Here is a 13218-nt window from a genome sequence, read left to right as displayed (position 1 = left end):
CTTTGTAAAATGTATCAGACCTCTTAGGGTTGGTGGTGGCTGAGAGTCAGGCAAATAACTGGATGTAAAGGCATAAAGAAAAGCTTCCAAAACTGAAGGAACAAGTGCTGACATAGGAGCTCCTACCTCCAAAGTGTATTCTGCACACCAGAAAGTTGCCATGATTCACATTCAAAGTGCTCCATCATTTTTGTGATGGTTTCCTCAAAGAATTTCCCAACAGGAGAGTCAGGGGATATTGTGTCTTCATCATTTGAAGCCAACTGGCTTGGGGAATGAATCTAAGAATACACTAGTATGCGTTCATCAGAATCTGGTTCTTCCTCCTCTTCAGAAGAAACAATCCTCTTCTGAGGGAGGGAGAAAAGAGAAAAAGTAGAAAGATAGGAAGGAGGTTTGAGAGACAAAATAGCGTTGCATATGTCCTGTAAAAGTTTCATCCATTCCTTTTCCTGACATATCTGACATGGAGAAACATTCTTAGTCTTTCACTTCTTCTTCTTAGGGGTAATGTCTGCTGTTACAAAATTTGGTGAATCTGACCCATACAGCACCTCAATCAAAGATCAAGGCACCTCTTCCTTAAGAAGGATTTGAGGTATGCCATACAATCCCTTACAATTAGTGAATCTTGGTTTCCCCTTCTCAACTGCATTGGTATGATCAGTAATACAGTACAGTTGTGTACACGTACCACAAATGTAGATGTTCGTGTGTATTCACTGTTGCAGTCATTACATTTGGGTAATCTGCTGGCAGATTGCCCTCAGTCGGCCTGAATTCCAAAGTCTTGGGTCCTGTGTCAGTTGCTGTCTTCTCTTCCATGACGTCAGGTCGTCAGGGGTATAAAACATGCAGCCGACCCCATTTTCTTTAGATTTTTCTTGCCCCCAATGTCAGGTGCCCCCAAATAGGTATCAACATTCTAAATATTTATATATATAAATATATACATGCATTAATATAAACTTTACCTTCATCTACAAGCAAATACACCACATAGGTTGTAGAAGATAGAGAAGGAAAGATAAACTGTAGAATGACAGGGGGATGGCGGGAGGGTAACTTCTACATTTATGGTAAGTGTATACAACTGTACTATGTTCTTCATGTTTCACTGTTGCAGTCATTACAATTGGGTAGAATCCCAAAGCTATGGTTGGGAGGCTGGAGCTAAACAGCATTAGGTGTGGCTATAAGGCCCTGCAGCACTGCAGTGGCAAAGCCTGCCCTGGACTTAGAGTAGTGAGGCAAATGGTAATGCTTTGTAAAGGTGTGAACAGAACTCCAAGTAGCAGCCTCTAGAATTTCCTTGGTTGGTACTCCTCTGAGAAAGGCTGCGGAAGTAGCTGCAGCCCTGGTGGAATGAGACCTAATGCCCTTGGGCACAGGTTTGCCATGGTGTAAGTAGCAGAAACGGATGCAATGGCTTATCCACTTTGAAACTGTCTGCTTTGAAATAGCCTTTCCTTCTGATCCTGCAGCATATGACACTAGTAATTGCTCAGTTTTTCTTAGAGCTTTAGTCCTGCTCAAGTAAAACCTTAGCTGTCTGTGTACGTCCAAGGAATGCAGAACTCTCTCCTCTTTGTTCTGCGGATTTGGATAAAAAGTTGGCAGATGAATTGTCTGGTTAAGAGCCACACTGGAAACGACCTTAGGCATAAAAGTAGGATTTGTCCTCAGAGACACCCTGTCTGAGTAAAATATGATAAAAGGCTCTACAGCCATGAGGGCCTGTAGCTCTGAAACTCTTCTTGCTGAAGTAATTGCTAGTAGCAGAGCTGTCTTCCATGACAAGAATTTTATATTCGCGGTAGAAGTTGGTTCAAATGGAGGCAGGGTGAGCTTTTCCAACACATAATTGAGGTCCCATGCAGGTAATGGTGTTCTTCTAGGAGGCCTTAAATTTTTGGCTCCTCTAAGATACTGCTTTAGTAAAGGAGGAGAAAAGATTGGTGGCTCTGTATTGTAATGAGCCGAAATGGCAGAGGCATGGATTTTGATTGATGAGAAAGATAGGCCTTTGTCAAGCATCTCAGATAAGTATTACAATATCTGAGGAATATGTGGTTTTGCTGCATCAGTTCCTTGTGCTTCGTTCCAAGCACAGAATCTCTTCCATTTGTCAGCATAAGATTTTCTAGTACAAGGCCTTCTGGCTTCCAAAATGACATCCATCACAGCTTAACTGAGAGGTGTCGTCTGTAGGATTACAGGATTAGCCATGCTGCCAGGTTCAGAGTCTGTAGTTGATTGTGCAGGATCTGATTGTTTTGCTGGAACAGTAGTTGTGGTTTTTGAGGCAAGGTCCAAGCTGGGTATTGAGACAAGTTCCTTAGGATTGGGTACTAGTATTGGCGGGGCCAGTCCGGGGCAATTAATATCATCTTTGGCTTCTCTTATCTGACTTTTAGGAGGACCTTGGGTAGAAGAGGCAGAGGAGGAAAGGCGTAAACTGCTAGGTTTTTCCAACTGCAGGATAGGGCGTCCACTTTCCATCTGATAAGTCCTTGTGCAGAATCTTTTCAGTTGATAATTTTGAGGAGAGGCAAATAAATCTATGTCTGGGCTCCCCCATTTCTCTGCTATCATGCTGAAGACTTATGGATTTAGTTTCCACTCGTGAGGATCCATAAGGTTTCTGCTTAAATCATCTGCCAGAGTGTTTTGGTTTCCTGGCAGGAATTGAGCTTGAAGATTTATTTGGTAGGTCAAAGCTGTGTCCCACAGTGCCATGGCTAATCTGCAAAGGGGGTATGAGTGTGTGCCCCCTTGCTTGTTTATATACCACATGACTGTGGTACTGTCCGTCTTTATCAGTAGTTGTCCTGGATGAAGTCCCTGAAGGCTGTTAGGGCATTTTGAACAGCTAGCATCTCTTTCTGGTTGATATGTAGATGCATTTGATTTGGTGCCCATATGTCCTAAATGCATCTTCCTGCCATGTGGACACCCCAGGCATAATCTGATGCATCTGTTGTCAAGGTTTGGCTGGCAGGGGTTAGTGTGAAGGGCCATCCCATGTTTTGGTGACCGGCCTTTGCCCACCATAGAAACTCCTGTTGCAGGCAGGGGATGAGAGGAATCATAGTTTCCAGACTGTGTGAATGTTGACTCTATAAACTTTTTAGGTCCCACTGAAGTTTCCTCAAGTTTCCTCATATGCAGTCTTGCATATGGAATTAGAATGCAGGATGTCATGAAGCCCACAGCCTGCAGAATTTGTCTTGCAGAAGACTGGATTTTTGTTGCCATCAGTTTGAAGTAAGTAGTCAGTTGCCTTTGTCTGGCGTGAGGTAAGCCATCTGGGCAGTTGTATTCAAGCTTGCACCCAGGAATATTACCTTTTGAGAGGGTACCAGTTGTGATTTCTTTTTGTTTATTGTGTACCCTAGGCATGTTAGAAGCCTTTTCACAAACACCAGGTGTTGTAGAAAGTGTCCTTGTTCTCTGCTTGAATGAGGCAGTCGTCCAAGTAAGGGTATATTTGAATACGTCTTTGTCTGCAAAATGCAATTACTGGTGCCAGGCACTTTGTAAAGACCCTGGGCGCTGTAGATAAGCCAAAGGGCAGTGCAGAAAATTGGTAATGCATTAAGCCAGCCTTGAATCTGAGTTATCTTCTGCACGACTGTCTTATTGGGGCATGCAGGTATGCCTCTTTTAGGTCTAAAGTCACCAGCCAAGCATTCTTGCCCAGCATGGGCAGAAGCTGTTGCAAAGTGAGCATTTTGAATTTTGGAATGTCCAGGTATGTGTTCAAAATCGATAAATCTAGTATTGGCTGCCAAGCCTTGTCCTTTCTGGGTACCAAGAACAGTCTTGAGTAAAAACCTTGTCCTTTTACCTGTTCTGGTACTGTCTGAATGGCCCCAATATCCATGAGGGACGTAACCTGTTTCCGTGCCTCTGCCCATTGGTTTTTTGGCAGATCTGGCCAACCATTTGTCATTGGCAGAGTGTGGAAATAGAATCTGTATCCCTGTGATGCGATATTTAGTACCCACTTGTCCTGGGTTATTAACTGCCAATTTTGAGCAAAAAGTGCTAATTTCCCCCCAATGGGTGCTGCCGAAAGATAAGTGCTTAGTGTAGGCAGAGGGAAGTCATTGGGGTTGCTTTCTGTAGGTTTGAGCTTTATCTCCTCCAGATTTGGAGGTGGATGCGCCCCATTGCTTTGACCTGTATGAGTCTTGAGCCTGGTACCTGGAACCCTTAGGGCATCTGGATTTGCCCCTTTGAGCTCTGACACAGGGAAGGACCAATTTTTTGTAGGCCAGTGTTTACTGAATCTAGGTGGCTGCACTTGTAAGAAATCTTTAACAGTTTGCATAGACTTAGCTTTGTCTTCCATTTTCTTTAAAACCTATTCTGCCTTAATACCAATCATGCTGTAAAGGTGCATCTAGCAATTTAGCTTTAACATGATCAGGCAAATTTTGTTCCTTTAACCAGGCATGCCTTCTAATCACAGATCCAGTAACTGCGCCCTGCAGGAGGCCTCTAAAGAATCAAAACCACATTGCAAAGTATGCTTTCCAACTTGTTCAGCTGCATGCAATAATTCTTGCAATTCCTTATTTTCGGCACATTCTGAAATCAACATCATTTTCTGTTTCAGCAATCCCATAACATGTTGTTGGTACTTAAGCATATGAAATTGACAGTTTAAGGCCCTGATTGCCAAGGTTGCAGATGTATAAACCTTTTTTCCCCATCTGTCCAGTGCTCTTGAATCTCTGTCGGAGGGGCTAGGGTTTTTTGCTGTCGAGGCCTTAACTCCTTTTGGACCCTGTGAAATGGTTTCAGGGTCAGCAGCAGGGTTTCTAAATAAAAATTTATGAGAGTCAGGGACCCTGTAATACCTGTCAGGCTTACTGGGAGCTGGAGGTAAGGAGTCAGGGGTCAGGCTTAACTCCGAAAACACATCATCCACAATGTCTAAAACAGGGGGAATGGCTAAAGGCTTGTGCTGAGGGAGAAGGAGGAAATCCCTGAGCCTCTTTTTTGATTCTGAGAAGTCTTGACTCTCCCAGTGGAAATGCTCCCTCAAAGTATGCAAGGTTTCTCCAAATAAGTAATCCTCAGGAGGAGATGCAGATGGAATAAACTCCTCAGCATCAGAATCCTCATAGGGAGGTAAAGATAATTCCTGATCAGTAGAGGAATCAGAAGAAATAGAAACCTGATCTGAAGATTCATAGTCAGTGTCTTGCCTAGGCCTCTTATCTGGAGGGGGATGGGTACCCCTGATCAAGGTAATAATGTCTTCAGCCATTTTGATCCTCTGTTTTTTTAGGCATAGAGGCCTGTGCATGTGGCTCAGGTGTCTGTTTTTTAGTTTTTAGGAGATGTCTTTGCCTTTGGTTTTGCAGCTTTCGTTGGTTTGATATAAAAATGTTGTGGTCTGAATACACCCTCAGAAGCCGGTACCTACTCAGCGGCTCCGGACCCATCCGAGGGAGATACATCAGTCGGTCCAATACCTTGAGTATCTTGCAGCATGCCGGACTCCACATGGGTGTCGGTAGAGGGCTGCGACCCGAAGGTAGTGGGTATCAGGGGCTGCGAAAGCGCCTCACTGAGTACCGGCGAACAGGCGACTGGCTTAGGAGAAGCTTAGTCAGTTTTGGATCTCGACTGCCTTTCTCTGTCCTTTTCTTTGTGTTTTTTATGTACTCTGGTAGTCAGATTGCTATCCGACGACATTTCTGGGTAGTTAAATCTGTTTCCAAAATACTTAGATGCAAAAATATACCAACTCTTAATAGTGCATTAGTTAAATCTAGCACAAAACCGACAGCCAGGCACATTGTGATCAGGGCCTAGGCAAGGAATACAGTATAAATGGAAATCCTTATGAGGTATTTGCTTCCCACAAGTAATACAATTATCAACTTTTTCCGACATCGGTAAAAAGCAAGAAAAAAGTTTCCCCAACGGGGTACTTAGCTTTAGTGAAGACTTCGGTTCGGAAACTCAAACACGAATATTTCAGTAGTCGGCCGCCCAGCACTTGTGAAATGCTTCTGCGTCGGGCACCGTGCGGCAAGAATGAATAAAGAAAATGGCATTGGCTGCATGTTTTATACCTCTGACGTCATGGAAGAGAAGACAGCAACCGATGCAGGACCCAAGACTTTGGAATTCAGGCCGACTGAGGGTAACCTGCCAGCAGATTACCAAAATGTAATGACTGCAACAGTGAAACATGACGAACATCGGATCTTAGAGTGTCAGACACCATACAAATCATGGTAGCGGGAGCCTGAGAAGTGACTGGGTGTACTGTGGGTTCCTGCAACATGTCAATGGGTATGTCAGAGTCTGACTGGCAGACAATGTTTCATGCCTAGGCCCTCTGAATTTCTTTTCAGATCAAGAGGTAAGTTGGCTGCTCCAGGTTGTGTCATTTTGGATTGAGCAAAGCAGCTGAGTCTCCAAATAGGTATTCAACAAAGAAAGTAGCATACACAGGGTTTTTGAGTCAAAAGACTGACAAATCTGACAATTCTTATAGTTGTGTTCAGCCCCAAAACAAAATAACTAAGAAGTGGCAGTCTTGATAAGGAATCTGCCTACCACAATCACACCTTCCTCTGTTAGTTGACATCTAACAGATTTAAACACAAAAGAACAAGGAAAAAAGGTAGTTTCCCCAATGGGGCACTTATTTAAATAAATGAAGGCAGAGGTAACACCAACAACCATGTGAAGAAACAGACCGATGGGTGTGAGACCTGTGTTCGGGCTGGTGGCAAGACAGCCTGAGGATCTTATGCTTGCACATCTGCTTATGTACCCTTACACCCATGGGCTCAGATCATATATTGGATGTATGGCCATATGGAAAATTTTTTGGCTTTGGTACCATGGCTGGACATCAGATTACCTCAGTGAGATAACCCAGTAGTATTGGAGTACTGCAACAATGATCTAAGGAAGGACATGCTCTGATAGTTTGCAGGATGGCTTTATGAAGAGTTATTTGCCCATGACAAACCTGAATGAATTTTATCATCTCATCAGTTTAGTCCAGTGATGCACAATGTTCAGCCCGCGGGCCAGATCCGGCCTGTGACGCAATGCTATCTGGTCCCCAGAGAGTAACCAAACATTTTTAAAGAAGTGAAAAAATGCTATGCCTTACTCCAGTTACACAAACTTTCCAGCACATGCTTACTTACCTAACTGATTACAGTTGCACACACCTCTAATTTTAGTTGTCGAAGTAACTATTTTTTGTTGTTTATAACTTGTAGTTTGTAAGCAGTAGTAACTTTCTGCAAGAGTTTGTAATAAGTCATGGCTGCAAGCCAGAATAAAGTTAAATGCAAAGTTGGCGTAGAAAACAGGCAATTTCATGACTGCTGTCTCGAGTAAAAGTGCCAGTCACATGTACCTATTATTAACTTGTAACAACTTGCTATGTTTTGAGGTGGCCCAAAGATGCATTAAGAATTCATGTAGTGGCCCTCCCCACAAAAAGGTTGTGCACCACTGGTTTAGTCAATGACATGGGTTTAAACAGTTGTTGGTGTTTACTGTGATTTAGGTAATGTCACTGATACATTGCCATATTAACTAATAATAAAATCTATGCTGTTATTAAATATCAACCCATATGTCTTAACTTGGGTTAGAAGTTGATTAAAATATCATAGTCACAGAATATCAGTCATAGGTACACTATTGTCAGGGATTAAAATTGGGTGAGGTGTTCCACAAAATTCAGTGTTGAGACTGATATTGTTTAATCTGTTTCTTCTCAACATCTACCTCTTCTTATATTTGGCTTGGAATACATGCAGACCATTGTAAGACTGGGAATATACTAACATCTACAGGACTTAGACAAATTAATGAATATCTGCAGGTTGTAGGATACAGGTCCTATCAAAGGTGGAGTACAGTTTAGCAAACAAATCTAAGTACATGATTTTGTTGAAGAAATAATAACTACAATGTTTCTTTATGGGATAAGGTTCTTGAACAGGTAAAAAGTATTAAGGACTTGGGTATCTTGATTAATGACAGCTTGACATTAAAAGAATATGTCTATGATATTGGCTCAAGGGCCAAGAAACAAGTGCGTCTTCTTTTTAAAACAATGGCAACAAGAGACCCAAAACACTAATGAAAACTTTTTAAAACAGTTAACACACCAATGATGACATATAAATTGGCCTTCTGTAGTTATAATGCCACACAGGTTAATTTGATAGAATCTATACAACATTGATTTACCAAGTATATTTCACTTGTATATTAAAGAAGATGTCAATGTCATTAGATCAAGGGCCATGAAACAAGTGGTGGTCTTTTTAAAAAAAATGTCAACAAGATACCCAGAACATTAATTGAAACTTTTTAAAACATTTACCAGGCCAATACTATAATGTAAATCAGCCTTCTGTAGTTATACTGTTACACAGGTTCATTTGATGGAATCTATACAACGTTGACTTATCAAGTATATTCCATGTTTCACTTATTTACCATACTTTGATACACTAAAAAATGTGGTCTATACTAGTTGCCAAATGCTAAGAGGCAAACTCTGTCATTTGAAGTCTATAAATGAGATGGACTTAGAACTAATGACACCTAACAAATAACTCCTTAAAAATGATTTTAACTGTTAAATAAAGAAGAGGGATGCTTTCATAACACAACCCATTTTAACATTATAAAATAGGCTACAGGACTCGCTAACCAAAGTAAAGTATACTGCTGTTATAGGTGATAAATTCAGCTACATTAGGGACTCCGTGTTACTAAGTACCTTGCATGCAATTGAACTATTTTTTTTTTTTAAAAAGAGGATCACTATAGCACTAAATCATAACGTCTGGGTAGACTCCTAAGCAGTAATATATCTTCTCTTCAGGCAGTGAAAACAAATTATCCCTGCCAGTAGTTGTATACAATACAAATTTGATCTACTGGAACATGGACCATAAAGTACAAAGGCATACACATTGTAATTTAGTATCTAGTGATAAAATCTTCAAATTAAAAAGTGAATAAATAATATTCTAATATAAACTTGTATTGCAGAAAATATATAAAAGCTCATGAAACATGACATTTATAATGATAATGCTGTGAGTAAATATGGGGATACTGACAAATATCAAAGTAGAGAGAAGGGTAAGACACTTTTTAGCAGGACATGTAAAAGTAATCCAAGGAAAAGCTTTTTAGTACATCCCATAGTTCTAGAGGAACAATCATACCACATGTAATATAAATCCTAAAAGGTACCCATGAAGGACCACTGCTGGTACTTGTATAAAGGTATGGACTTTGAACATGAGAAATACGCTCAGAACATGTTACTTCACTGTAAACACTACTATTCAAGTGAATTAAGAGATGTAAAGAATCAGAAATGCAAAAGGTACCAGTCTTGGAATATTTATCTTAAACACTTTCATGAATATAACTTCTTGGAAATAAATAATGGCATTAGTCCGTGAAAGGTATGAATTAGCCTATGTTATTAGATAGCTTTTGTGAAAGTGTCTTATGTGCAAGAACATAGATAAAATACTTAAAGAAAAAAGAATTACAGGACTGATTAAAAATGTTGCATTCCAACAAGTTTTTTTTTTTTTTTTTTTTTTTTTTTTTTTTTGTTAGGGACAGATCCACAGGTGGCCTTTCTTAATAAAAGAAATAGTGGAGACTATGACTGTCTATTTAAACTGTAGGCTCAATATGCCCAAATGAAATTATTTTTATTGTATAAACCTGCATTACGAATAACTCAATATTTAAGATATTCATAGCACTGAAATACTCTATACGGCAAATATTTTAGGGCAAGAAAGGTATTACCCTCCCCCCCATAAAGTAGCATCAATCAACAATCATTCCTGTCAATATAAATTTCACAAAAAAAATCTAATTCAACAGTAACATGTTTCACCATATGATCAGATATGGAACTAATTTCTCTTCACAAGCAAAAACACCATGCCTTAATTATATGTTAAAAAAGACAGTACTCAACTAATGAAAAGAGTTAAACTGGAATAGGACCTCTTACCTGAAATACGGTACATCTACCATTTCACACCAAGCCATGGCTCTGTCTACTGTACAACCATCTGATTCAGTGCACTGTGGGAAAGATTGGACTATGTTACACACAGTGATAGAGATGCATCACTTATTGAACGGGGTAAATAACACTGAGAAAGAAAGAATGTGACCTCACAGGAGGAGTACAGACAACAGCAGCACCAAGCTAACTTCCTCTAAGCTGCTTCAACGTCACTGCTAAATAAAGCCTGCAGTTATAAAATTAGACAAGTGGCAGACATGCCACTGCTGGAGTATAAAATGGTTATAATAACATTAAAAACAAAAATACAAATTCAGATAATTACTGGAAAATATATTAATTTATTACTGGTGACGGCCAAATACTAATCTCCAGATATTGGAGATTCACTGTTTTGTTAGAATGTTATACTTATTATCTAACAAGGGTCTCTGCTGTTTTGCAATCACTTGCAATACTGTACTAGGAACTACGTACTTACGAAAATGTTCCACTTAAAGTTATTGAGAAATATTAAAGGCAGTTACACTTTATTTTAGCAGAATTCAGGCAGGAACTGAAAAAAAAGTTGCAACTTAACCCATACACATGTATTCAATCAGGCACCAGGTGACCAGAGAGAGATTTCTCAGACTTCTTTGATTTGGAATTGCTGTGTTTAGCCAAGTGTGGAGATTTCTCCTCAAAGTAGCACAACATGACATCTTCAGTTGTCTCCAGTCTGTACCAGTCTGAGTTAAATGTGTTAAGAAGGAACAGGTGAGTATAACTGTGATGAAAGTAGAACTTATATAATAAATCATTGTGGCTGTAGTGTATTACTGCTGGGACTTCACCTCTTCTTCTCCTTTATTTTCAATGACTTCTGGAGCTCAGAATCCTTCACACAATGTAGCATATGCTCAGCCTCTGGTATGTCTGTACATAACAGTAAAAGTCTGACATGTTCCTATTTCATCTCAGAAATTTTTGCCACAGAAACAGAGATTAGAGTGTTCCAAATATAATAGCAGCCAAAGGATGTCATACATACGTACATACAGATATAATAAAACTACTCAGGAGAGAAGCAACAACATAAAGAAGCAAGGGATGGAAGGGGAGTAAAGTACCCCCAGCCACTACTGACACCTGAGCATACACAAAGCTTATAGGAAAACGTGGGAAAAAGGATAGGCTGGTTTGGTACTCAACTCCAGCCCAAGATGCCCATAAGAAAGGAGAGATGATAGTGGAGGGACAAAATACTGCAACAATTATCTAATCAATTACTATTATGGTAAGTTCCTACACAATATACTATGTTCTTCATTTATATCACTGTTGCAGCAGTTCTTCCAATTGGGATAATTCATGAAGTTCTATTATGGTAGGAAGGTGATGAGAACTGTGACTAGAGTGCAGCAAGCCCTGCAAGACAGCTGTAAACAAAACAAACCTTAGCACTTCTGCCATAGCACAAGTCAATATCTAACCTGCAGTTTTTCCAAAGGTGTGGACCAATGTCCAAGTGGCTGCTTCCAGAATGGCTTCAGTACTGACATCTTTAGGAAAGCTACAGTAGTGTCAGAGCCCCAAAAACTATAAGTCATGACTGGACCTACCAGGCATTTACTTTGTGAAAGATGCATAACAGAAATGAGCACACTGAGCTTTTAGAAACAGTTTGCTTGGAAACAGGTTCATTCTCCTCCTTTAAACAAAAGATATGAACAACTGATTAGCTCTTCTGACATCTTTGGTTCCGTGTAGGTAACACCCTTGTCTGTGTACTTCCAGAAGCCAAAGTATGCAAGATTATTTCCCTTTTATTTGGGAAGAAGACAGAAAAAATGTATGGTCACTGCCATTGGCCTAAAGGAAGGAATGGTTCTCAGACTCACCACCATTCTTATGAAACACCATGAACTGGTCTTTGCACATTATGGCTTGCACTACCTTCCTCGGTGAGGTAATAACGTTCAGAGCATTTTTCCAAGTTAAGTACTTAACATGCTCAGAGGGGCCTGTAGTAAGCTTCTATAGGACATAATTCAAGGCCCATGGTGACTCAGATCTCATCCTAGAGGGTCTCAGATGCAGAATTCCTTTCAAGAACTGTCTCACTGGTTACAAGATGGCTAAGGGCCGATCTCTTATTAGACAGGCTGAAAAGACACACAGGTGAACTTTAACAGTTGTGTAATCCAAACCTCAACCATGCAATTCACTGACATACTGCAGTACTGGGACAAAGTACTTTATTTCCAAATTTGGTTGAAAGGTTTGAAGCCTTAAACCATAACCAACATCTCCTTTATATTTATGTCTTTTTTCCCTTTGTGAGGTGCATACTCCCTGTACTCTGGGGTCAGTGTGAAGGCTCCCCAAGCCATGTCTAATGCATCCGTTGTAAGGGTCTAATTGTTTTTCTTCCAGGAAGAATAATTAAACTGCTCCATCAAGCTCACCTTTCCAGTTCTTCAGCTATGTGGAGTAGGACTGGAATCACTTTTTTTGTTGATTGTGAGTGATGGGTCCACACAGACCTTAGATATCACTGCAGCTTTGGAATATGTAGTCCGGCTTCAGGTATCATTTCTATGGTGGATGCAGTCCACCCCAGTTACCTGTTATACTTTCTTGTTGTAGTTTGTTTCAGACCTGCAAGGTGAAGGAAATAAGACTGAAGGCTCTGAATCTTATTAGGGAAGACTTTCTGTACGTTGACGTCTAGTAAGTTGCATAAAAGGATCACACTTTGGGAAGGTAATAGGCTTGATTTCTAGAGCAAATCCAAGGGTTCCTAAGAAATATGATCAAGGGCCTAAAAGACAGGAACTGTCGAGAGGCTGGATGCTTTGTCCCTGTATTCAGTGTCCTACAAATGCTTAAGGGTGATCTGTGCCTTGCCTAATGGTCCCATTAGGGATCCAGCTGTCCAAGACCTCTTATATATTTACAAATCGAGCAACTCATCAAACACTAGGACCAGAGATTTGAACCTTCTTCAGCAAATAAAAAAATCATGGTGCAGAGACAGATTCACCTCACAATGACAACCCTTCCTTTTGAATAAACTTCATCTCTATATCAAGCAATACAACATATGCGGCTTTTCAACGCTTCTGTGGATCCCTAGTGATATCTGCATTGCTTACTGT

General features: G+C 40.3%; 1 protein-coding gene across 4 annotated transcripts in view; it reads right to left on the bottom strand.

Annotated features, from left to right (window-relative positions):
• The window catches only part of PLA2G6 (phospholipase A2 group VI), a 1377288-nt gene that overhangs the window by 101820 nt on the left and 1262250 nt on the right, over positions 1-13218 (bottom strand). For all 4 annotated transcript variants that reach the window (XM_044068476.1, XM_044068486.1, XM_044068491.1 and 1 more), the window contains one exon: positions 10058-10131. In XM_044068476.1, coding sequence (XP_043924411.1) covers positions 10058-10131 — 74 coding nt within the window. The remainder of the gene's footprint in view (positions 1-10057; positions 10132-13218) is intronic.

This window comes from Protopterus annectens, chromosome 1.part0 (genome assembly GCF_019279795.1).
Source record: "Protopterus annectens isolate FY-2018-M chromosome 1.part0, PAN1.0, whole genome shotgun sequence".
In the NCBI taxonomy this organism is placed as follows: domain Eukaryota; kingdom Metazoa; phylum Chordata; order Ceratodontiformes; family Protopteridae; genus Protopterus; species Protopterus annectens.
This window is presented reverse-complemented; position numbering and strand designations above follow the sequence as displayed.